General features: G+C 36.8%; 2 protein-coding genes across 8 annotated transcripts in view; one reads left to right on the forward strand and one right to left on the reverse strand.

Annotated features, from left to right (window-relative positions):
* The window catches only part of LOC134796104 (uncharacterized), a 349320-nt gene that overhangs the window by 101592 nt on the left and 220391 nt on the right, over positions 1-27337 (forward strand). The window lies entirely within an intron of this gene.
* The window catches only part of LOC134794690 (uncharacterized), a 72271-nt gene that overhangs the window by 11316 nt on the left and 33618 nt on the right, over positions 1-27337 (reverse strand). For 3 of the 7 annotated variants that reach the window (XR_010144710.1, XM_063766492.1, XM_063766484.1), the window contains exons 2-13: positions 19554-20821; positions 19202-19409; positions 18305-18350; positions 17957-18045; positions 17049-17856; positions 12083-12760; positions 11366-11555; positions 6492-6715; positions 6284-6406; positions 5966-6133; positions 5546-5790; positions 3726-3883 (exon numbers count right to left, since the gene is read on the reverse strand). Coding sequence is in view for 6 of the 7 variants with exons in the window: in XM_063766492.1 (XP_063622562.1) it covers positions 3726-3883; positions 5546-5790; positions 5966-6133; positions 6284-6406; positions 6492-6715; positions 11366-11555; positions 12083-12760; positions 17049-17856; positions 17957-18045; positions 18305-18350; positions 19202-19409; positions 19554-20821 (4205 nt within the window). In the remaining variant the exon portion in view is untranslated. Of the gene's footprint in view, positions 1-3725; positions 3884-5545; positions 5791-5965; positions 6134-6283; positions 6407-6491; positions 6716-7130; positions 10519-11365; positions 11556-12082; positions 12761-17048; positions 17857-17956; positions 18046-18304; positions 18351-19201; positions 19410-19553; positions 20822-27337 lie in introns of those variants that run through there. The other 4 variants (XM_063766462.1, XM_063766469.1, XM_063766503.1 and 1 more) reach the window with 3 other exon arrangements.

A 27337-nucleotide genomic window follows, 5' to 3' on the forward strand; every position in this document is an offset into this window, starting at 1 on the left:
AATACAGTAACATATACGTTCCTGTCCTGTTGTTATAACAAGGTATTCAGTATATGTAACTGAACGATTTGTGCGGTGTACTGGTTTTATATTGTTCACGTTACCAGAACGCACTGTGCTAATGGGGCTTCTAAGCGAGCCATATGTTCACTGCAATATGTGGCCGGCAATTATTGGTGTCCTCTTACTCACATGTTAGAGAGGGACACTAATAGTTGCCGGCCACATATTGCAGTGAACATATGGCCCGTTTAGAAGTCCCTTCAGCACAGTGGGTTCTGGTTACGTGAACAATATATAACCAATACACTGCTCTTCTAGTAAATACAGACAAGTTTTACACACTTATTTTTTTTTTTTTATTGATCAAATAAGTAACACAGCATTACAGTAAAACCAAGGCACTGTGACACTACAAAAGAAACAATAACAAAGAAAACAATAGACACAAAAATGACATACAAATTAAACATTGGATTTGGGCGACGACGTAACAGCGTGGCTCCGTAGCGTCGTCTGACTCGGCGTAGGATTCGGCAGGTTGCCCCGGAACCGCCGAAACACCACACTCTTCGGCCAGAAGTCCGCGCTTGCGATGGTGTCCTGCAGAGGCCGCGGCACGCGCACTACAAATGAACTGAAGTGCACATAGTGACGCGACTGTAGCTGGTGCACCCTCAGCGTGTAGCCAGTCTTCCGGCGGACGTACTCCACCACCTCGTCGGCCCCGGCGGAGTAATGCAGGCGAGACACGTAGAGCGCCTTACTCGGTGTCGCAACTCGTAGGCCAGAATTAACCGGCTCCGCAGTGCCACACAGAGTTTTACGAGGCGCCCTGCACGCCTTGCGTTTCCTTTCCACCAGTTTGAATCCCTCCTTATCCACATCGGTGCGGGAGGACTTTTCCTTAATCGGAGCCCGCACATTTCACTGTGTCAGCAACACGCAAACAACACGCACTTATACTATACACTTGTACTAGTTTACAATAAAATTATGGACAGGATCTACGTAAATAAAACATCGACCGGTCGGAACGTAAGACGCTGGCGTAATGGCTGCCGTTCTGTGAATTGCGCAATTCCTTTCTCCGCCCCCCGCCACCCGCGCATACACCGTGGTGTTGGCACAACTGTTTGATTCGTTCAGACTACAATGCATTATAGTAACCACAACATAATAACTTGTAACGTGTACACTCGTATCTTTATTTTTACATATCAATAGTTAGTGTTACGATGCATATATTAAACGAGACAAACGTTTAATATTTACAACACTTGCATCTTTACATATACAACGAAATTGTAAGCAGTACTAAATTGCATTTAACTAGAATTAAACAGTGATGATTAAAAAACAAGTTTTACACGATACAACATTTTTTGTTATTACTACCGGATTTTAGTAGGTATAACTATATTTTTAATTACTATACGTTCTGGTAGTATTGTAGAAAATTATTTTTTTCGGTGTAAGCTCAATAAGGCTTCTGTTGTGGGTACTTCAAACTTCAACATTTATTCAGCAAATAGGCCACAAGGGCACTTTTACGCGTCAACATTGAATTTACATACAAGCAAAAATAATAATAATACATTAACAATTATAAAATACAACTACTAATACAAGTACTAGATGACGATATAGATAAATATATAGAATACATCCATACATCAGGAACAATTATCTGATTTATCTGCGATGAACACATAAATAATAGTAGGAGATCCCACATATGGTCGACCTTCACCAATTTGTCTGACGGATGAAACTATGAAAATATGAAAGAAAATATGTTCCAGAACATAAATAAATAGGGTTGCCTAAAGAAATATGATCAAGGCTATTTTTAATAAATTTTGGAAAAAAAATTTTTTTGGGAAAATTTCAGTCATTTGTCTGACGAACGAAATAAGTTTCAATGGAAAGTATACAACTCGTACAACATAAATCAACTAGGTTGCCTATCTTTTTCCGGTCACTATTATGTGGTTGCCGTGTTTAAAGAGGTGATTTTATATCGATAATTGCACTCGTCTGTCTGACGCTTGAATTATACATAAAAATGATGGTAAATTTATTGCAAATACAATGGCATAGGGTTGCCTGCGAAAATCCGGTCACAAATAAGGGTTGCCAGGCTTTTAATTAAAATAAGGGAAAACTTTTAGCGATAACTCATAAACGGCTAAACTGATCAAGTTTGTTTTAATTTTATTTGATTGAGTTTTTTAAGCACTATTTTCATGATTTTTTCCATATATTTTGGACAGATGGTTCAAAAGTTTCTTTCTAAACGATTATTTCCGAAATGATTCACTTTATCAATAAATGTTGTTGAAAGACCCCTATTTATTTTGAAATGCCTATCCAACGACACCCCACACTATAAGGTTGAAACGATAAAAAAATTGTCACACACATTTTGTTTCTTTCAAAGCGATTATTTCCGAAAATATTCACTTTATCAAAAATTGTTCTTCTAAAACACCTATTCATTTTGAAAGACCATTCCAACAACATCCCACACCATAGGGTTGACACACAAAAAAATCCTCATGTACATTTTTTTTCTTTGGAAGCGATTATTTCCTAAAATATTCACTTTATCAAAAAATGTTTTTTTGAAGAACCCTATTTATTTTAAAACTCATATCAAATGACATCTTACAACATAGGTATCAAACGATGTATGTAACCATTTTTTTCGCTTCAACCCTAGAGTGTGACATATCGTTGGATAGGTCTTTTGAAATAAATATGGGTTTTTTTTAGAAAACATTTTTGGATAAAGTGAATATTTTAGGAAATAATCGCCTCGAAAGAAACAAAATGTACCTGAGGATTTTTTTTTCGAGTCAAGCCTATGGTGTGGGATGTTGTTGGAAAGGCCTTTCAAAATGAATAGGGGTTTTAGAAGAACATTTTTGATAAAGTGAATCATTTCGGAAATAATCGTTTAGAAAGAAAAAAAAAGGTCTAACTTTTGAACCATCTGACCAAAAAATATGGAAAAAATCATGAAAATAGTGCTTAAAACACTCAATCAAATAAAATTAAAACAAACTTGATCAGATAAGCCGTTTATGAGTTATCGCTAAAAGTCTTCCCTTCTTATTTTAATTAAAAGCCTGGCAACCATTATTTGTGACCGGATTTTCGCAGGCAACCCTATACCATTGTATTTGCAATAAAATTACCATCAGTTTGATGTATAATTCAAGCGTCAGACAGATGAGTGCAATTATCGATATAAAATCACCACTTAAAACACGGCAACCACATAATAGTGACCGGAAAAAGATAGGCAACCTAGTTGATTTATGTTGTACATGTTGTATATTTTCCATTGAAACTTATTTCGTTCGTCAGACAAATCGGTGAAATTTGCCGAAAAATTTTTTTTTTTTTAATTTATTAAAAATAGCCTTGACCATATTTCTTTAGGCAACCCTATTTATTTATGTTCTGGAACATATTTTCTTTCATATTTTCATTGTTTCATCCGTCAGACAGATTGGTGAAGGTCGACCATATATGTGGGACCTCCTACTATAAAGGCCCTTACCAGGATATGAACCCGGGACCTTTTGCTTCGTAGGCATAGTCACTACCGACAGTACCGACTAGGCTAGGAGATAGTTCTCTTAGTTTTAGTGAACTGTTAGAGTAAAATGCAGTTTTCTGTAACTGATCAGAATAGAGGTTAAAAGTTGTGTTACCTGTAAGTAAGGATTCGATTGCATCTTTATCTGTTCTAAGCCCCTGCAAAATGGCGGCTTCATCAGCTAGCTCTTGTTCTAAAGCCCACAATTCAGCCACCCTCGCTCTAGCAGCTTCTGTTTCAAGTTGCTTTCCTGCTGCAGCACTCTCTAACCATCTGAAATAATTCACCGGATTTGTCTTTAGTTTATAGCACAGCTGGGTAGAGTAAAGGTATTTTCTCAAACATGCAATTAAATGTCGTCACTCCGGGCGTTATATCAGGCTTCGAAGTATCACGTTTAGGGCGGAGCAAATCCAGAGAACTGTAAAGGAATTTCATACAAAATTTAAGGCCTAGGCCGGGAAGTAATTTTTTTTTTAATTTCCATTTGACAGATATGTGTGACACACCATCGTGGCATTCAGCCATTAAAGTGATAACACACTATCGCACCGCTTTAAAAAAAAACTATAGGCAGTTTATGCTTTATGGTTTATGGTACGATTTCTTTTTTTTTTATCTTTATAGGGCTGTATCTCCTAAACCGTGCGTCGCAGCGCAAAAATAATAAAATGTTCGTTCCTCTGTAAGAAACCCTTAATTAATATTAAAATAAAAACCACAAAAAAGAAAAAAAATAATAACAAAAAAACTTTATAATGCTGTATCTTCTAAACCGTACGTCGTAGCGCAAAAATAATCAAATTTTCGTTCCCCTTTAGAAAACCCCTTAATAACATTTAAAAAAACACAAAAAAACACAAAAAAAGAAAAAAAAAAAAAAGAAAAAAAAATTGTTATAGGACTGTATTTCCTAAACCATGCGTCGTAGCGCAAAAATAATAAAATGTTCGTTCCTCTGTAAGAAACCCTTAATTAATATTAAAAAAAAAACACAAAAAAGAAAAAAAAAAACAAAAAAACTTTATAATGCTGTATCTCCTAAACCGTACGTCGTAGCGCAAAAATAATCAAATTTTCGTTCCCCATTGAGAACTCCTTAATAACATTTAAAAAAACAAGAAAAGAAAAAAAAGAAAAAAAAAAGGCAAAAGAAATATTTATAGGGCTGTATCTCCTAAACCATGCGTCGTAGCGCAAAAATAATAAAATGTTCGTTCCTCTGTAAGAAACCCTTAATTAATATAAAAAAAAAAACAGAAAAAAGAAAAAAAAAATAACAAAAAAAACTTTATAATGCTGTATCTCCTAAACCGTACGTCGTAGCGCAAAAATAATCAAATTTTCGTTCCCCTTTAGGAAACCCTTAAATAACATTTAAAAAAAACACAAGAAAAGAAAAAAAAGGAAAAAAAAAGCAAATTTTTTTTTATAGGACTGTATCTCCTAAACCATGCGTCGTAGCGCAAAAATAATAAAATGTTCGTTCCTCTGTAAGAAACCCCTAATTAATATTAAAAAAAAAACTAAAAAAAAAGATAAAAAAAAATAAAAATACTTTATAATGCTCTTAAACCGTGCGCCGTAGCGCAAATTTAATAAAATTTTCGTTCCCCTTATGAACCCCACGCACTGAATAACCTATCACATTAGGACAAGAAACAATCATCATCATCAATTTTTATTATTATTTCATTGCATGTTTAAGAAAAGCACTATACATACCTCGGCGTGAAAAGGGGTTGTCGGCCTCATAACTATCCGGCCTCACTACGTTCGGCCGTCTATATGCATTCGGCCGGCAACCCCTTACTTCCCAGCCTCTGTAGTAATGTACTATTAATTATACAGAAGTGCCTATATTCTTAACGAAGAATGACAAAAAAGTTTCATCATATCCGTCTAAAATCCAAAATTTGTGTGTAAATGAAGTACCTTTGTTGTTCCAGCGCATGTTCTGCAAGAACTTTCTGCCTCAATCTCTGATTCCTCTCAAGCCGCTCGACTGTGGATCCTGGCCTATTGTATAAGGAGCCCAATTTCACCATATTGTCCACCAACTGTACAAGCGGCTTGCTCTTTTCATACTGATGTTCTAGTTCCATTAGTTGCATTTTCAAATGCTCAAGTCTTTGCAGACTCTCTTCTCGCTCCATAGCTTTCAGGGAACTAAGGCAGTCCTGAAAATATTATAATTGTTGCATTCAAATACTCCATACAAGCAAGGCAAACATGACAAGCAATCAAAACAATAAAACAACATCAAAATTACACTTAAATTCAACAGTGCCTTAAAAAAAAAAGAAATGCGTAAAGATGTAAATATATTAATAAAAGAAATATAGCGCTAAAGACCTTGATACTATTAATTTGAGCACAGCACTGTTCGATGGCTCGATGAGTAGCTGCATGTCGTCTTCGTAATTGAATCAGAAGTAACACCAATTCTTCGTGAGTTCGACCAAGAAGTTCCCCAGCCGTGGGCACTTCACCCAACTGCTGACCCGATTGCTGTTCCCTTTGCTAATATCCCAACATAGAACAACGGAACAAAAAAATGATAAAACAAAACGAAACAAAAGCAGTAAAACATAAAAAAAAAAACAAAGACAACACAATTAGATCTAGTGATGTAAACATAGAATTTTCATGAAGAGCTGAGTGACATCATACCATGTCATCTTGTTCAGTGTTTCTTCGAACTCTAGGACTGACCGCTCTAATTGGCTGCTGTGAAGCTCTAGACGGAGATCTACCCGTTGCCCATGACTCCTCTGTCACGTTTGAGATTCTTAACTGTAATATAAATGTAGAATTTCCATTAGACGCTAATAGATGTAGGCAAACCTAAACACTTATTGGATTTGCTAGGTAAACTTACATTCTGTTGTGAAGCTGTCAGATGTTGCGAGCCGTATTGGTCACTAGTTGGTTTTTCTTCCACCCATCGAACTCTGGGGCTCACGGCCCGCACGGGTATATTACTATCTCTGTTACTTCTTCCGATAGATGTATTACTTCCGAGAAAAGCTTTATTAGACAACGTTTGTTGATTTGAATTATTTGTGCCCGATTCCATATTATTGCCAGTAATTGTCATTGAAGCTAAAATAGAGAACCTTATTAATAATTCCATAAGGCTAAGTCTGCAAATAAGTACGACATAATTAGAGATGTCGGTGAAAACATGATAAAGTGTATACAACATATCCCGTTTAGTTAATTGACCAAGATGTTGACAAAGACTAGTTATGTACAGTAGGTCACTAGGAAATATTAATGGTGTGCAACCGCCAACATAATCCAATAACTTATTAGTATTATTGTGCCACTTAAAATGAATGAACCGCTGCTGTACAGTCCATATAGCATGCTGAAATATTCTAAGCACCTTATCGTGTTTTAACCTTTCAACATTAATTAAGTACCTATAAAATGCTGTGTGCAATAAACTTTGTTTATTAACACAACTTAAAAATGACTTTGCTTTGCTGACAATTGTAATATAAATGTGACTTACATAAGGTACCATATGGGAGCAGAGTGCTAGAGGATACCTTCATTGCTTGCACTGTCAGCCCCACTGTCCGTGCTACACAGCGCGTCCCCTGCGCCCACGCGGCCGCCTGCTCCCCGCACACGACCCACCCCGCCTTTCATAAGCCCACTTGACATTAGATCCCACTGTCGAAGCTTTTCCCTATCAATCTCAAATTTCTTTTTACCTTTACTGGCAACTTTACAACTAACGGTCTTTGGTGATGTAAACGAGTTACTTAATGATTCCACAGCGAGTTGTTCATAAACTCCTTCGTCAGACGGTTCTAGCAAAGATGCGCCAGTATTTTGCGCCAAACTAACATAAACATCATTATCACCAACTTTGTCTTGTTCTTCAAGACAAACAGTATGAATATTATTATCTCTACGCCTTAAAACTTGGTTTTGAATATCACAGTTAACGTAGGTCACGTTACGACTTATTTTTTTTACTCCATTTTTTTTTATCCGCTTAATACTATTCATGGCGCAAACGTCGACACTAGTCCGTCCTGTTGGCACTATAGTTGATTCCGTTGTAACCGTGTCCAAGTCATCCATGGATCTAGCATGCCTGTGTGATACTCTTCTTAAGTTGTCCCTCCACAAAGAATCTTCTTCCCAGTGTTTTTCACCTTGGCACATGATATTTTCATAAGCACTCGCTTCTGCCTCTGCATCATAATAAACTGTATTAGAAGATGTACCACTGCAGTGCGACGACATACTCGCAGTTGAAAGTTGTACGGGAGAACTTATATTCAAAGTGCTACGATTATCATTGTTAGACTCCGGAGAAGAACTATCCAAAATGCTGCTCCCGGAAATTCTTTTACAACTTAATTCAGACATCAATGACAAGGATTCGGGAATTTTAGAATGTTTTCCACCTGACGATTCATAAATATTTTTTACATCTATTTCAGGATCTTTATCTGCTGCACTTAAAAATTCAACTGACACACTTCTTGCTGTTGCTGCTAATTCAAAATGATGATCAGTGGCAAATGCTTGACCTTTGCGTATAGGATTATGTATATGTGAAATTTCATTTTTCTTGTGAAGGGGACCTCTTCGGCGTTGATTATTTAACTTTCGATGGAGATTAGTATTTTTTAAGTAATGAGATGTTGGTAGTACGTTAATATGCTCCTGAGAAGATAGATCTGAATAGTAATACGGAGCGCTGTGTTCCGTAGAGCTCTCTCTACTATGAAAACCAGTAGTGCTAGAGGAAGCGTTAGTATCCACCCCCGCAATAAGTGGTAGTTTCTCACATTCAAAGTCCTTTATTTTATCACATGACACGTCTTTATTCAAATTCTTTGCGAGAATTTTTTCCTCGTCATAATCTTTACAGTAATAAGATATTTGGGATTTGGGCATCACCACCGAGCTACACGAAGTTTGAGTATCCGTCAAATGCATATGACATTTTTTGTTCGTACTAGGCACTGGCGTACTGGAACATCGAGTATGCAAAGTGGTTGGTAAATTAACTGCTTGATTGACATTATCTTTATAAATATTGCACTGGTCATCAGTATTATTTAACGAAATATTTCGGTTATTACTATTGTTAAAACTGGAATTACTGGGACTAGGTTGTAAATTATCTAAGTATCGATCTAAGTCTATATTTGATGCGCAATCATTATGAGTGCGTATTCCAGGTCCTTCTAATTCAAATAACGAATCATCTGAGAGAGGTCTTCTTTTCATCATAATTTCCAAGTCTCTATACGAATTAGAGTGCCGTAATTCTATTGCAGATTCACTTCCATTCAAACTTGCAACTTCTGATGAATTATTTGATTGTGTCATTTCAAATTTGCTGCTAATATCGGATTCTAATGACAGCCTTGATGAACCTCTGTCTGCATTGTAACTTTTTAGGGAGTCAGATTCTATACTACTAGAATTCTGTCGTTCAAGAATGGAATTTCTTAAAATATTATTTTGTGCATCGTTTGCTTTATTTCTCTCAAGTGTCAAACTAGCCCTGCTACTACGCGCTTTCTCACCTCTAGAGAGTGTGTCATGAATAGAGGTGCGACTTCCATATATCATTAAAGATGTTGTTCTCCTCTTCGCTGTGTTCATTTTTTGATTTTCACTAGTCAACATTTTCAGAATTGAATTGTCTTGAGACATATCTGACTGATCCAATTTATCCAAAATGTATTTTGACAAAGCATCATCGGACAGCTCGCCACACGGAGGAGATGAATTTGGAACTGGAGGAGGTGGAAAAATCTCGCTATCAGAACTATCTTGAAGATCTAATACGTTACTACTGCTACTACTCAGATAATACGAAGCGGGTCTGAATGTATCTGATATACTGAATCGACTAAAAGGACTATCTAATGATATTTCTTTTGATGCTTCATCTTCTGCATCTGAACAATAGCTTTGTTTTTCTCCAGTCTTTGATGATTCTTTTAATATTTTATCTGCTTTTGAAACTCTTTTTAACGTGTGATCCTTAGTATCAGCAAAATGAGATGCAGTATCTAACGAAGCTCTTCTCACTGTCACCGCATCTGTTGTCATATCAAATGAACTTGTTTCATCGGCTAAAACATTAGTCAATTCCATGTATACAGGTTCAACTCTGCCATTATTAACACAAACTATTTCGTATGTTTGCAAATCATCATCGTCATTTCCCAAGTTCATTTCAACGTATGGATTATCCTCATAGGACTGAGGCATTGTCTGATCAAACACGCTCAAGTTTTGAATAATTACTTTGTGGGCAGGTTCTACAGTGGATACCTTTCGTGGACTCATTGGCAAATAATGCTCTTCACCTATAGTTTGTACAGGTGGAGTTTCAGACTTATTTTGGCAGTTTTCTTTAGACATACTTGACTCATTTCCTCCAGGTACATTTTTGGTATCTTTATCATTACATTTCTCATCAACAACACTCTCTGCTTCTAACAGTACCTCATCTAAATCGTTATCGGTATACTCAATTTGTGTTTCAGATTCCGCCTCACTTTCATGAGTTTCGAAATCATCTTCTGAATCTGGTTTGTCACTTGCTTCAATGTTTGATATGTCCGCGCTTTGACTTGTATCTTCATTATTATTCTCAGAAACGTTATTTTCGCTTCGTGTGATATCTTCCGGGTTAGATATAGCACGAACATTTTCATAGGCGTTTTCAGTTGTTTGATTATTAGTGTTTGCTTTGATATTTTCTTTGACTTTATCTCCTAGGAGCCCAACTGCATTTGCGGTAAGGGGTGCGTGCGGGGATATAGGCTCAGCTACGATGGGACTTATAACATTTTCTTTTTGGGACCTTCCTGCCTGCATATTTCTCAGTTTTTGCAGTTCAGTACCCGGTGCGTCTTCTGAGGTGCAAATATAAAATAAACCGAACATTACATTCCCGTCGGTATACATCAATTTAATTTTTTGCACATGTTGTTAGTAAGTTTCTTTGACTCGAATGTTAGAATAAAAAGTTTCTACTCAGTATATGCCAGAGGAAATGAAAATGTTTAACCCACCACCGATATAAATCTTGATATAATATCTTGTTAGTTCCACTAAGTCCCAGCAGGCAGGAAGGTACCTTTCCGCAAAGCGAAGTCATCATAACACTACTGCAATGTTTAGTGTATAAGATAAAAACAATAATGCATAATAAGTACATAAGGATAAACATTCAACAATTTGGTTATAGATATTGGAATATATAACATTTGTAATATTATTATTAAGTTATTATATAAGTATTACTTAAAATGATCAAAACATACAAATTAACACGTAATCAGATCGGTAATGTGGGGTATCTATACAAATATATAAAACATATACAAATCACTTACAATATAAGTAATCCTTGCGTATAATAATAGCACGTAGGACTAGATTTTGATTATATACACCATATTCATAGTATTTATATGTTTACTTAATAAATTCGTTCATGCAACGAATATTCTGTCAATTAGGTATATAGCATGCTCATTTTGAGATATAACTGTATTTTTTTAAAGAGTCCGTAATTCAAATACTTAAGAGCTTTTCCTACCATCCGGACACCTTAAAAAAATTCAAACCATACCCGTAAATTTATTAATTTGGATTATAGAGCAAAAAGTACATTCTGAATTTTGTCGCACATGCTAATATAGACAGATATACAAGTTTATGCTAGAAATAAATCGAACGATCAATGGTATTACTAACCTTCATCATCGGAAGAATAGCTGTTATATGACGCATTAGCGTAGGTCTTCGATTTGTAGTCTTTTAACGACTGTCGGCTCTGATTCAGAGACCGAGCCAGAGAGATAGTGGCTGGAGTACTTTTACGTGTTAAAGGTGATTGTAACATGCGCTGTTTCCATTCCAATAATCGCTTCATTGATTCCTCTCGCTAAAATAATACATGAAATTTAATAAAAAAGACTGAAAAGACGTGTAGGTACAGTATTATCTCAAATTGTACCAAACTTTAAATAAAATAATGGTATTGTCATTCGTGTAAAAATGTACAAGTAGTTGAACTACCCGGATACATCATCGGTAAGGCTCGGAGCTTATCGCATTTACTTAAAAGAACTTATAATTTTGTATCTCTGCAATTTTAATCAATCGTCGCCAACCTGTAGAGATTTTCTATACGAATATGTAGGTCATACCTACTGACAAACTTTTACTATGGGACCAAAACCGACAACGCGAGTAAAAATTACTTCTCAAATCGCAATCATACAATGTTAAATTAGCGAATCATACGTCAATGTTTTCTATGCAACAGCAAACCTTTTTCGCCCATAGTAAAAGTTTTTCCGGTCATACTGAAAAACTGACCATACTCTGAGGTCATACTCTGAGGTCATCCTCAGAGTATGGTCAGACATATGTAAGTACATAACAAAAGACCATGGTATAGATAATTACCTGTTGTACTTTCTTCTCACCCTCTCTTTCAGGAGCTGTGGAAGGTAATCGTGCACTTGCGGATCTCATGAAGCCTTCGGCGTTTGTATCTATTCTTTTAATACCCTTAGCATAAGCACTTATATTAGAACCATCACTCATAACACTTCCACTTCTATTAAGGTAATCTTTAGGATCTTTATTCTTCAAAGTCCAGTTTGAATTTAACGTTTCATTGTATTTCAAATGGTTGCTTATGTTGTCACCGTTATTCCTAGGACTGCCAAATTCGGTTTCATAATTATTGTTCGTAGTGTGTGAGTATGGGGAATGTAGTTGTTTTTCTGCCAGACCACTTGCGTATTTTGCCAAAGGAATTTGTATATTGCGGGGTCCCAAACCCTGCTGTAAATATTGAGCACTTTGGCGCATTTTTTCCGCATAACTTTCTTCTGAATAGTATCTATCTGAACTAGGGTCATATGAAGAGTTGATATCTAAACTAGATTTAGGCCTCTGTGGCTGCCTTGGTACATTACTAGAAGTTCGATTTACCATGGATCTATTTAGCATTTCATTCTTAGATTCATATTCAAGAAAATCTGCGCTATGGGGTCTTGGCATTTGGGGCTGAATCCCACTCGATTGCATCTTTTTCCTGCGTAAGACTGAAGGGCCGCTAAAAGATTTTTCTTGAGACTGAAATAAAATAGGAAGGTTTAGACCAGGCCCCTATTTCACCATGGTATTTCTCTTGCGATGTTTATGATGATGATGATGACAATTGTCACAAGATTTAAAAGAACTTTCGGTAATTTTTGACAGGAAATGAGTCGTGTGTCGGAATTTCGTGACAATTGTCGTGTTTCTTGTGACAATTGTCATTAGCTTCGCAATTAAAACCAAAATATTACTTTGCTAATCCGCGAAAAGATAACGTGCTAGTCAATCAGTGCTAACCCGTTATACTTACTTGCGTATTTTTACATGCAATTAATATTCCCACCCTCCCACCGCAATAATAAATACGCAAATAAATATAACAAACCACCACCAAAAGAATAAACCTCGACACGTGTTTCGCCTCTCTACGAGGCATCCTCAGGAGTTGTTGACGGTCTGACGCCCGGCAACGGAATGACCTGTCTAGAATGGTCGGCCATATTTATACCTTGACCACTCCCCCTACCGTGCAAGTGTGAGTGAGATGGAAAAATTCGTAATAACGGCGATGACGCAACATTCAATTGTTCGTTAAGAATCATGCCCCTATTGTTGTACCTAATTATTTCCAGTTGTTCCAGAACACCCAAACGCAATCCCTTTTCGCAAACATGTAAAATATCAAAAGAATGATTCTCAGATAAAGTGTGACCTGTATCTAATAAGTGCTTTGCAAAATTGGACTTCTCTGGATGGTTATGTCTATATGACGCAACATGCTCTTTATACCTAGTAGTGAAACTACGGCCCGTTTGCCCCACATACACTTTATTGCAATCGTCACAGGTAAGCTTATAACCTCCAGACTTTTTCCCATTCTCGATCTTATCTTTGCCATTGCAAAGCTTCGAGTGCAAAGTATTATTTGTCTTAAAAGCCACAGGAATGTCGTTAGACTTCAAAATTTTGTAAATTGCATCAGACAACTTGCCAACATAAGTTATGCTCGCTTTATATTTCTTAATCGGTTCAGAGGATCGTGCCGCATACAACATAGTGTTGACCATACTATTCCGCTTTTTCCTGATGATACCATCCACAACAGACTTATCGTAACCATTCGAAACTGCTAAGTGATAAATATTATTTAATTCAATCTGATAGTGTTCATCAGAAAGAGGCACAGTCAACATTCTATGCACATAACAATGAAAAGCAGCCAACTTATGCTGCCACGGATGCGTGGAAGAAGCCGGGATAACTGTATCGGTATGTGTAGGCTTACGGTAAATTTTGAACTGATGCCTGTTGTTTACTTTAGTGATTGTTAAATCTAGAAAATTCAATGAGTTGTCTTGCTCTAGTTCCTTTTTAAACTTAATTTTTGGATGCTTACCATTAATTTCAGCAATAAATGCATCCAGCAGGCCCATACTACCCGTCCAACAAATAATCAAATCATCCACGTATCTAAAATAGTATAATATATTATTGTTGCCCGCAATATGCTGGTTCTCAAAATGGTCCATAAAAATATCAGCCATTAAAGGACTTAGTGGTGAACCCATAGCCAAACCATCACTTTGCAAATAATACTGTCCCCCAAATCTGAAATAATTTTGTTTCATACAAATCGCTGTTAGATCTATCAATTCATCTACTTCCCCTGGATGTAAACGTTGCCTTTCAAAAAGACCCTTAATAATCTCCAAAGTCTCTCCATATGGCACATTTGTAAACAAACTGTCTACATCCAATGAAAGAAGAACAGCATTATCTGGTATGTTAATGTCCTGGATCTTTTCTATTAACTGCAAGCTATTTTTCAAGCAATATTTCGGCTGGAACTGGGACTTGTCTCTTATAATGGAATTCAACCTTTTTGCCAGATTATAAGTTGGCGCACCCAAATATGAGACCACTGGACGAACTGGGATATTATCCTTATGAATTTTGGGAAGTCCATAAAGAATAGGAGCTCGTGGATTCATAGGCACAACCATACTCTTCTGATGTTCGGTTTCAAAAACAAATGAAGAATTCTTAACTGCTTGTCTAAGATCTTTCTGGAACCCTGGAGTTGGGTCTCTTTGCAAAAAAAGGGTCTTTTTACTAGACCTTATTCAAGGTGACGGATTTTCGAGATTGCAAAGAGACCCAACTCCAGGGTTCCAGAAAGATCTTAGACAAGCAGTTAAGAATTCTTCATTTGTTTTTGAAACCGAACATCAGAAGAGTATGGTTGTGCCTATGAATCCACGAGCTCCTATTCTTTATGGACTTCCCAAAATTCATAAGGATAATATCCCAGTTCGTCCAGTGGTCTCATATTTGGGTGCGCCAACTTATAATCTGGCAAAAAGGTTGAATTCCATTATAAGAGACAAGTCCCAGTTCCAGCCGAAATATTGCTTGAAAAATAGCTTGCAGTTAATAGAAAAGATCCAGGACATTAACATACCAGATAATGCTGTTCTTCTTTCATTGGATGTAGACAGTTTGTTTACAAATGTGCCATATGGAGAGACTTTGGAGATTATTAAGGGTCTTTTTGAAAGGCAACGTTTACATCCAGGGGAAGTAGATGAATTGATAGATCTAACAGCGATTTGTATGAAACAAAATTATTTCAGATTTGGGGGACAGTATTATTTGCAAAGTGATGGTTTGGCTATGGGTTCACCACTAAGTCCTTTAATGGCTGATATTTTTATGGACCATTTTGAGAACCAGCATATTGCGGGCAACAATAATATATTATACTATTTTAGATACGTGGATGATTTGATTATTTGTTGGACGGGTAGTATGGGCCTGCTGGATGCATTTATTGCTGAAATTAATGGTAAGCATCCAAAAATTAAGTTTAAAAAGGAACTAGAGCAAGACAACTCATTGAATTTTCTAGATTTAACAATCACTAAAGTAAACAACAGGCATCAGTTCAAAATTTACCGTAAGCCTACACATACCGATACAGTTATCCCGGCTTCTTCCACGCATCCGTGGCAGCATAAGTTGGCTGCTTTTCATTGTTATGTGCATAGAATGTTGACTGTGCCTCTTTCTGATGAACACTATCAGATTGAATTAAATAATATTTATCACTTAGCAGTTTCGAATGGTTACGATAAGTCTGTTGTGGATGGTATCATCAGGAAAAAGCGGAATAGTATGGTCAACACTATGTTGTATGCGGCACGATCCTCTGAACCGATTAAGAAATATAAAGCGAGCATAACTTATGTTGGCAAGTTGTCTGATGCAATTTACAAAATTTTGAAGTCTAACGACATTCCTGTGGCTTTTAAGACAAATAATACTTTGCACTCGAAGCTTTGCAATGGCAAAGATAAGATCGAGAATGGGAAAAAGTCTGGAGTTTATAAGCTTACCTGTGACGATTGCAATAAAGTGTATGTGGGGCAAACGGGCCGTAGTTTCACTACTAGGTATAAAGAGCATGTTGCGTCATATAGACATAACCATCCAGAGAAGTCCAATTTTGCAAAGCACTTATTAGATACAGGTCACACTTTATCTGAGAATCATTCTTTTGATATTTTACATGTTTGCGAAAAGGGATTGCGTTTGGGTGTTCTGGAACAACTGGAAATAATTAGGTACAACAATAGGGGCATGATTCTTAACGAACAATTGAATGTTGCGTCATCGCCGTTATTACGAATTTTTCCATCTCACTCACACGTGCACGGTAGGGGGAGTGGTCAAGGTATAAATATGGCCGACCATTCTAGACAGGTCATTCCGTTGCCGGGCGTCAGACCGTCAACAACTCCTGAGGATGCCTCGTAGAGAGGCGAAACACGTGTCGAGGTTTATTCTTTTGGTGGTGGTTTGTTATATTTATTTGCGTATTTATTATTGCGGTGGGAGGGTGGGAATATTAATTGCATGTAAAAATACGCAAGTAAGTATAACGGGTTAGCACTGATTGACTAGCACGTTATCTTTTCGCGGATTAGCAAAGTAATATTTTGGTTTTAATTAGTATGGATTTCCGCAAAGTAACGCCTGATTCTATTCACTATTAGCTTCGCAAAACAAGTACCTACTTATTTATTGGCGATATAATTGAGTTTTTTTAAATTAAAATGTTGGTGGCAAACAAGCACACCGCCCGTTCGATGGTAAGCGGTTACCATAGCCTATGGAAGCCTGTGACGTCAGTAACAGTGATGTCGACAATTGTCGCACCTGTCAACGTGGTGAAATAGGGGCCAGTTCAAAGTCAAATAAATAGTTACTTTAGTGACAATAAACTCTATTCTGTTAGGTATAAAGCACAAATAATCATACTTACATAATTTCCAATGGGCTCTTGACTTTGCTGTTGTAGTTGACTAGAATGATTGGGTGCATCCCGTAAGATATTTGGAGACTTTGCATAACTTTGACCGTAATCATTTTCGGTACCATATGTAGCATACACGTCTTCGTAGTCACCGGCTTTATCTTTACTGTATGCGGACATAGTGGTAGACCGGCCATATGCATCGGGCGTTCGCCTCTCTATTAATAAGCGTTCATTGATTGCACTCCCTGACCTACTGGGTCTTGCGTTCAACTCTCCATAAACATCTCGACTGTATTGTCCCATGTCCACCTTTGAAGAATTATTTAAACGCGTTTCTGGGTACGGATCATTGGTTTTCGATTGGGCCCGTTCTTGTTCATAATTTCGACTGTTCTTATTTTGCATATCAATGTCTCTAAAACTTTCTGTTTGTGGTGTTGTATCCTGCAGGAAGGGATTGGACTGGGGTTGTCGATCATATATTTGCTCTTGTTTAGATTCTTGTTGCGTTCTGCTCCTAGTATCAAAGTAAGGAGAGTTAGGTGTGGTCTTATACATGGAAGTTGAGGTACTAGGTTGGTTGTTTTCTAATCTGTCGGTTACGGTGTTTGTCAGAGGCAGAGACAGGTGGTGGGTGTCGTATGGTCGTTTCGTCGGGTACTGCGGCGGCGCCGGGGGCGACTGTGGACTCCGAGTGTATATGCTCTCTTGATGTGGACTGCTCGGGTAATTGTGTTCCTGGTAGCGTGTATGACTAGTGCCTTGGCTGTAGTGTGATGCTGGCTGTTTGAGTAGGTCGTAGTTTGGATCATATCTGGAATGTGTCGTTGAGTACGTATATGGTTAATAAACAAAAAACATTTAGTGTCAAACTAAGTCATAATTCATAACAATTCTAATAATTAGAAACTTACATATCAGAGCTAGGCGAGTTGTATCCTTCATTTGAGCGTCGCGGTTTTGGTGGCGCATTGGCATATGTGGGCCCGGGAACTTCATCCTCCTGAAATAAAACACAAATTGTACAAAATCACCCATCCATATTCACTGATCGGATGTTTAAAAAACGGTTTTTGCCTATTATTGATTAAGTAATTAATTTATAAAACGATTTTACGACTAGATCCAGTTACATGTTATTATACAGCGGTCGCATATTATCTGCAGTTAGAGCCATCGTAATTGCTGTCCTTGGTTCCGCTCTGGCGAACTAATTGTCGATCACTTGCAGCGGTACATGTCGCGCACATAATAATACCCACCTCTGTTTTTGCAGCTGCCCGTTCGCTCTGCTTTTGTGGCTGGTCACTGAAAATAGACGATCTAAAATTACTTTGTGAGCTTCTAAACCACCGTTATGGCCTTGGTATTGAATCCCTATACTTAGGGCGTTACGACGTGGGCGACCCGGCACAATGCTAACAAGGCGGTGGTAAAACAAAACAATCCTTGCTCGTTTATATTATTAGCCGTGCGTCGGTCTGTTCGTTTACAATGCTTACTTGCACCCTATGCTTTGACTTAGCATTTATAATACAGTAAAGAGTTATACGGCCATTTAAATAAAAGAAATCCGATATTAAGTACCTACATATTATTTACAAACAACGCACTGCCTAAACCGTTGAAGGTATGAGGAGCTTTAAGGTGCAGCGTTTTAAGTCCAACCCCTAAACTTTGTTATAAAATCTCCTGTCGGTGTATTATGGATGGCTTTATCCATCTTCATCCACGTGATAAAATACCTGTCACTTTTTTAACACCGTGGGATAGAAAGTGACGGACACCGTTTTATCACGCTGTCAAGTAGACAAGAACAACCATCATATCCGTACCGAATAGATTTTATTCTTATTTTCAATGGTTAAAAGTTGGGCTGACAGTTTTTAACGACATTTACATGTTAGCGACTTCTGTTACTGTTAAGTAGGTAGGTACTACTGTACCCACTGACAGTGAGCTGCGAAATTGCATGAAGAAATTATTAATGAATTCATTGATAAAGTCGCCATGCACTTTTGCAGCGTAGTTGCCGATTTTAAATCGCATAAGTATAACAAATCCATTTCTTTTGAGAAATAAAGTTCTTAAATCCTAAATGAATAGTTATCTAGATTAGGTAACAGAAAGGCCTATAGCAAGATTCTGAAATGTCTTACTTGAGGCTCTGCATGAGCGCTGCCATAGTCAGCGCCTTCACCCACTTCAGCATGGCCTCCTGGTCAGGAGCGCACAGTATGTAAGTGCGCATATTGGCATGCTCTAGCTTGAAAGCGAATTTCCGAAGTACTTTATCGTCGGCGGTACAGGCTGACACCTTATATGAAGGAAGTAGCACGGATCCAAGGAGCTTCTCTTCATCATGACCTGCAATTAAACAATAATAAAATGACAAATCACATAAGCAGAGCGGCTATTAATTACAAAACATGTCTAAGGTACGTAAGTAGTTGTTATTGAAGCGAGCTATAAAAAATACTTTCGACTAGGTACTTGGCGAAAAACACTTACTTTTGTAATAAAATAAGCAGTACTCCGATAAGACAAACCACCTCTTTCTCCACACTTTTAGTCCATCCGACCCCTGCTTGTACAGAATGCCAGACATGGTTACTGGGGCAGAAGGTAATCGTTGTGCTATCGGCGACCGTAAAGCTTGAGTCCCGCCACTGCTTCTTCTGCTGTCCGAAGAAGGTGACTTTATACTTGGACTACTGGACTCGCTGGATTTCATAGGTGAAACGACACCAACGTTACTCTTTGGACTTTGATCCGAAGGCGGGGACTGACTCTTTCCTTTATCGCCTTCTGATTGTCTTCTATATCTTTCATGCTCCCTAGAATCAGTTTGCTGATTGGGCTGCCATTGCTGATCGGGATATTGCCTGCTTTGTTTATCATTTTCTCTAAATTCATTATTTTTCGCGTACCTATCAATATCTTTCTGTATATCGGTATTACTATACTCCTTAAAATCATTTTTACTACTATATCTATCTAAATCTCTATAAGAGGTATCAGAGTATATACTATTTTGCAAGTTTGGAGGTGGTTGTACGCCATGAATTTGTTGGAGTAGCATCTGCCTCTCAGCGAACTTCTGTTGTTGGTGCATCTGCGCTTGATTTTGGTAGTGCAGTTGCTGTTGCAACTTCATTTGCTGGATTTCGTTGTACTGTCTTCGTAATAGCTCTGTATTACTATGCGGCCCTATTCGACTTGAATATGGAAGATACGGTTTAGAGCCGTATTGATTTGAATTGGGTCGATACATCGGTTGATGATTTTGGTATATTTGGTTGGTATCTTTCGGTGGGTTTCGTTTTAAATAGTCTTGATACACTTCAGCATTATATCCTTTAGGAATATTGTGAAGTATTTCGTTATTTACATTATGGTCGGTGTGTAATTCCGTTCTTTCTAACCTAGGAGGCGATTGTGGGTAATTGTAGTTGTCGTTAACTCCGTATTGCCTAGCATAATCTTGATTGTAACCAGTTCCATACAACTCGTGTCTGTTTTCGAGAAGTGGTGAACGGGCATCTATGTTAGATTGATATTGACTTTGCAGGAGTTGGTGCATAACGCCATTTGGTGGAAGCTGGCCAGATTGCGGGGAAGACAGGTGGGTTGCGATAGCAGGGTGATGCTGGTTGTAGATTTGATCAGGATGCACGTGTTGCGCCATCAGGTGCTGCTGCATCAGCGGCTGCTGCGTAGCGGGCACCTGCTTTTTGTTCTCCATTTGGAATTGTGATTGTGCAATTGGGGGGTCAAGCCTGAAACAAATAAAAGATAGCATTAGGTACTCATATTGTACTTATTTATCAACTACCAACCTACGTAATTTGTATGAGATTAATATTACATAATATATCAGTAATAATATACCTATTATATTAAAAATGGATACCTAAACATTCTAAATTAAAACATCCAAAATTCGTGGTGGTATTAGGCGCATCGACCGTAAAGAGGCAATCAAATCGAACTGCTTAATTAATCGAAAGAAGCGTTATCGTCGTCGGCCTGATAAGCTGCGTGTGTGGAGGAGTTAAAGGAACTCGTACATTGCGTGTTACAAGAAGTTGCTTTGAGAAATATGATCAACGCAATTTTATTCAATGTTACAGTAAGCTGTCCAAAACGGTTCCTTGGACTTATAGGTGACTAGAATAGAATAGAATAGAATAGAATAGAATCCCATTTATTTCAGTATAAGTACACAGTTATACAATACATACACAGAAAGAAAAAAAAAACACTTATAACTAACTTGTACACTGTAACCATACACTGAAAAAGGTGAACACTCAGCATAATGCCGGGTCCTACTCGAGTAGTACCTGACGCTGGTCTTCCGTGAACACCTGTAGGGAGCTTAGTTGGGCGCAGCTACCAGCTACAGTAGAGTTGTTAAGATAAAACTATAGGTAACTAATAATTACGACAATAAATAGCGAAGCGACAATGAACCAGTTGACATCAAGTGATAGTATGACTAGCATGGCCTGGAAAGTGTTACTTATATACATAATATTAGCCTAGCCAATATTTTACTTATTTATACCCCAGTACTTACGATTATTATCGGTGCATATGCCTGTACTGTACAATTGTACATATTATCTCTATTAAACATTTTAGTATCGATCTACGTTTTAACATATATAATAGTTATTTGTACAACAAGAGATCAAAGTTTGATATTTCTTCGAGTGCTTATTTTGAGTCCCGTGCAAGCGAAAGATTCTATAATAGATTCACGAGCGTAGCGAGTGAATCTAATTTAGAATCTTGAGCGTAGTAAGGGATACAAAAGCGCACGAGATGTAAATAACTTTGATCTCGTGTAGTACACAACATTTTTCACCCTAAGCAGTGAGAACATACCTAGAGGGACAGAGATAATAGAACCCAAGTATATCGAACTTGTATTAGACCCCGCATGTTGAAATGACATTTGACTATAAAGGTCACTTGAATGTCATTTTGTCTCACTCAGTGAGCAAAATAGCATTTTGCTCACTGAGTGAGACAAAATGTCTCAGTGAGCACTTTTACATTTTGCTCACTGTTTTTAAGAAGCAAAGTACCCTTGTTCGAGCTGCTGAGGTGAAAACGATTTTGGTAAGCAGTATTTAAAAATTGCGATGTTCAATCAAAAGGTACCACTTTGTCGCTCACCATAAAGACAACATTTGCTTGTATCTTTACACGAATAACCTCTCAGAGCGCCCTTATGTCAAGCGACAATGTGGTACCTTTTGATTGAAGAACGTCACAATTATACAGTAGACCGACACTGGTAAGTGTAGGTATAATAGAGACGAGATCTTATTTAGTATATATTAAATATCATATTAGGCTGATAATCATACAGTTTAACTTCTTATCTATTGAATAGTTATATTAAGTAGGTAACCTAATAAAAAATAGGCAATGGCAATCATCCCTATTACCACTTCGTAGTCAAATGCCTGTCACGCGACGATAATATTATCCCGACACACATACCCTCTCAATACTTCTCATAATCCATCTAAGTTAAATGGAAGGGCTATAGTTATTCTATTTAAGTAGGTAGGTATACAAATTACATATTATTGCATTAGAATCAATAAAATCACAAACACTCTTGAGCCTAGATTACCAATATAAAACCGTATATAGTACAGAACTCCATGCTCCGCCGACTTCCCACGCTTATCGAACACCGATAAAAATAGGGGAGGTTCGTGAGAATTTGCAAATTTTGCAACACGCAGGTAAATACTTAATCGCTGACTTATTGGTGGGTATAGGCCAAATTAGGAGGTGTATCCGGTCCATTTAATTAAAGCATTATATACACTGTATCTATAATACATACATACCTAGTCATACATAGGTATCAAATATGTCATCGCATGATAATATTTGCAGGCCAGATATTATCAGAAAGATTGACTTAATATTTTCATTAATTTGTTGCATTCCTATTGTCTATTTATTTGTTTCATTTTATTGAGTGATATAAATCTTAGTGTGATGCAATTAGTGTCATTAGTTCATTTTAAGTTTATCTCGATCATATTTGGTCCTATGTATATTTTATCAGATTAACGTACGACGTGGGTATAACAAAAGGATTGAATATAATACCAAAGTAAATTGATAAAGGTACATCAGTGTTACTCTTACTTTTATATCCGGCGCGAGAACTAGCTGGCGGGCTAAATGACCGGAAGCCACACGGTAAGTATCTGGCGCGCTGTCAACTAATAAGGAGAAACTGCAGCGGGCCAGCTAAGTGGTAGAGAGATCAATACTCTACACGATAAAATTCTAAACCAGCAGTTTCTCGACAACGTTTTCTCACAACCTTTTCTCGAAGAACTTAATTGGGGCCAATATTTGTGTTGATGCCTGCTGAGCCAAACTAGATTTAAGGCAACCATTTAGCATTCGTGTCATTCGTGAATGATGCCATAAACCGTAGACCATTCGACTACGGTTAGTGATTGCAATCCGGATTATTCGAAGTTTAAAAATCCGGATTTCGGAGCGTTTGAAAATCCGTTTTAAAATTCGGATTTTGAAAAGAAAAAACCGGTTTTTCGGATTTTTTCCCATTAGTACTAATTTGCTCAAAATTAATGCTAATGCGAAATAAAAAGCGGTGCACATGAAGCGGTAACGCGGGAGAGCTATTGCCAGCCGGGCATTGCGCGTCGCGCACTCGCTAGCACCTGTATGCTTGCCCCGCGTCCGCTTTTTTTATTGGCGTAGCAGCCCAAGTAACAAAATTTGGTACTATAAAAGTCCTGAGAACGTTTTGGAGCGTGCTAATTAGTGTTCATGATTAGGACTATAATGGTGTTGTAAACGTTTACAAAACCCCAGATAGGCCCTAGTTTTATCACTGATTTATTCTATAAACATTACATAAAGGCTCTCACGGTGATAAATCAACTCTATGGTTGAAATGTAAAAGTGACGAGAAACGCTCTTTAGTACTAAAATAGTGCCGTCTGCAACGTTTATGTCGCAATTTAGAATTATAAAAGTAACCAATGAAACATGTTTATAGTGCTATTTTGCACCGTAAACGATTCCAGTGATCTTTTTTATCATACTTGCGTCGTGGGTGCCTAAAATATTAAATAAGTTCATTCGCCATTGTTTCTTAAAGTGACATTTGTATTTAGGTAATAAAAAGGATGTACTAAAAAGCATTTGTGGACCGTTACTATGCCGGTACATTGTACATGCGAAAATAATTGTATCGATAGAATCATTATGCTGATTTCAAATTTGACAATGCGCTCTCATAATTTTCATGTTTTAATTAAATTAAAATTAATAAAATAAGGACTTGTTCCAACTGTGGCTGCGTGAGGCTATAGTACACATAGGCTCCAGCCGTGTCGCTAATGTGCTATAATGGCAGAAAACAGCAGCCATTTTTTAAGTTACGATTTAAGTTATTTAGCAACGTACCAGGTAACTTTTATGGTACTATATAGCACTATAGAAAAACTTTCATGACTTTTAGAGAACTCTTCTAGCCTTATAGCGGTGTTAAGAGAGCTTTTAAAAAGCTAAAACGTTACGTAATGGTCGTGCAAAGTCCTTTTATAGTGCAGATTGATCCTCTAATAGTGTTTACGATACTGCTACAATACTAGTACTATAAAAGTTACTTTGACGCATTATTAGTGCAAAATAGGTACATAAAAGCATCAGTAAAGTAGTCTATAGTATTAAATAGTACCATAATCGCTTTTTGCATATCTATTACAGTGCAGCACTTTAACGATTCTTTTGTATGATCCTTTAAGCGTTCTAAGAGCTAAATTATAGTACCTACTTAAAAGGTCTTCTTAAATTAATCTTATACAAACAAAACGCTTTGTTAAAAACCTTTATAGTACAAGCAGTCACAATGGTTACCATTATAGGCCTACTATATCACTGTTTGGTGATAAAATGCCTTAGTTATAGAACCTTTTGTTACTTGGGAGTGTACGTATGTATTTTGTTTTTATTATTTTTTAAAGATTTTGTTATTGGCGTAGCAGTGTAGGCATTCTGTTTTTTTTTTTATTTTTAATAAAAACAACTTAATTTGATTGTTTGTTTCACTTTGCCTTTATGCCACATATTCCTTTCTTAAAATCCGGATTGAATCCGAACTTCGGATTTCGGTCAAACCAAAATCCGAAAATCCGGATTTGAAAAATGTTCACGGATTTGCAATCGCTAACTACGGTGGCAGTCGTCCCAAACTTCTGAGTACTTATATTCAATCTTGAAATGCATTTGGTCTAGCATGCCTTGGCCATACTCTGAAAAGCTCTTCGCTTATATGCGTTCGCATCGTTTCTGTACGAATCAGTATGTACCTACCTACTCTCTGGTATTTAATAGTACATTACTACAGAGGCCGGGACGAAAGGGGTTGCCGGGGTCTATATTAATTCGCATAACGTAATACTCCTAATTCAAATTGGCATAACGTATGTTACGCATAATTTCTAAATTGCATAACATTATTCCGCATAACTGAGTACGCATAATGTTAATGCGCATAACGTAAATTGTCATAACGATGACTTGGGATAAATATAATAAACATAATGTTACTTTGCATAATTATTAAATGGTATAAATATAAAAGGCAAATTAATAAAAATGTAGACAGAGCGGCTCGAATTAAGGTTCAGTAGATTCAGAGAACGAAGTTTTAAGTTAATGTAGCGTTTTTTTTAGATCACAAATATCACAATACGGTTGCCAAAAATGTTATTAGCAATCTTGCGGCCTTTTCTAGGGACTTGAGCGATTCGAATCCTGAGTTTTTGACTTTTGCTCGATAAAAAAAAACACTAAAATAGGTCTAAAATGCACTTTAAAAAAATATGGACAAAAAAATCAAATTTATAAAAGCTTTTTTTAATTATTTCTAAATATTAAAAAAACCTAAAATTATTTAAATAAAATAAGAACACGAACTTACTACGCCTTAATAATGTTTTACAGCAAAAAGATTATTATTTGTTACAAAAGCTTCGCTTCGTTTCGCTCGATCCTGCAACCTAACCTAACCGAGTTGGTTTTGCCTTGATCCATCTAATTCTCTTGCTTTATTAAATTATGCTAATTCATTTTATGCAAAATAAAGTTATAGTTAATAATGTTATGCATATTTAAATTATGCGGATACATTCTTATGCACAATAAGTGATATGCTTTTTTAATATTATGCCTGTTTAATGTTATGCACAATTATGTTATGCCAAAACTGTTATGCGAATTCATATTATGACAATTAATGTTAGGCGTATTAAGGGGCACCCGGTTGCCGGCCGAAGACATATAGACGGCCGAGCGAAGCGAGGCCAGATAGGTCTGAGCGCGGGCAACCCCATTTCCCGCCGAGGTATGTATAGTGCTTTTCTCAAACATGCAATGAAATAAATAAAATAAAAAATCCACGAAACCCAAGTTTTATTTATAGAAAAAACTAAAAGTAAACTACACCCAAAATATAACCAACACGTACCTATCATTATCACGCGTATGTTTTACACGTGTCGTGTATTTTTACTACCCGTATATTTTCATGTATCTTTGATTTTTTCGCCTTGTATCCGTCTGACTGTCGTTTTCGTCACATAAGTTTACATAGTCTTTCATGTTGATATAATGTTTCACATACATCGTTGCTTTATGCATGGAGTAAATAAGTATAATTTCCACAGTGTTGACGAATTTGTAGTTACATTCATTTAAAATATGCCACAAAACTGTTTCTAATAAACTGTAAGCCATTTTTCTTAGTTTCTCAAATAATAAAATTGCCATAAGCAACCATATACATACTTCGTCTTTGACTTGCGGCAGAGGCAGCAAGTTATTAAAATCAATTCTGCTTACGCTGGCAATTCCAACACCTACGATTACAATTAATATTAATTTCATTATTTCGTCGGAACTCATATTAAAGTCAAAAAATCAACAACGCACCATAAATCCAATAAAACAGAATGAATATTTTTCAACTTTACCTCCATAACAATTTAAAAAATATAACTACGCGTGTTTGAGTAGACCTTTTTACCGCTAACGTTTAGATGAAATATTTTGAATGTTTTTATTTGTGTAGTTAAATTTATAATTTAAAATTATAAAATTATAGAATGTATTATTATTCTAATTTTTTGGCTTCTAAGGGCTACTTGCACCATCCAGGGTTAGCCACTAACTCGGAGTAAACCGTTAACACAGGGTTAAATTGTACTGGTAACTAC

Source organism: Cydia splendana, chromosome 1 (genome assembly GCF_910591565.1).
Source record: "Cydia splendana chromosome 1, ilCydSple1.2, whole genome shotgun sequence".
NCBI lineage: Eukaryota > Metazoa > Arthropoda > Insecta > Lepidoptera > Tortricidae > Cydia > Cydia splendana.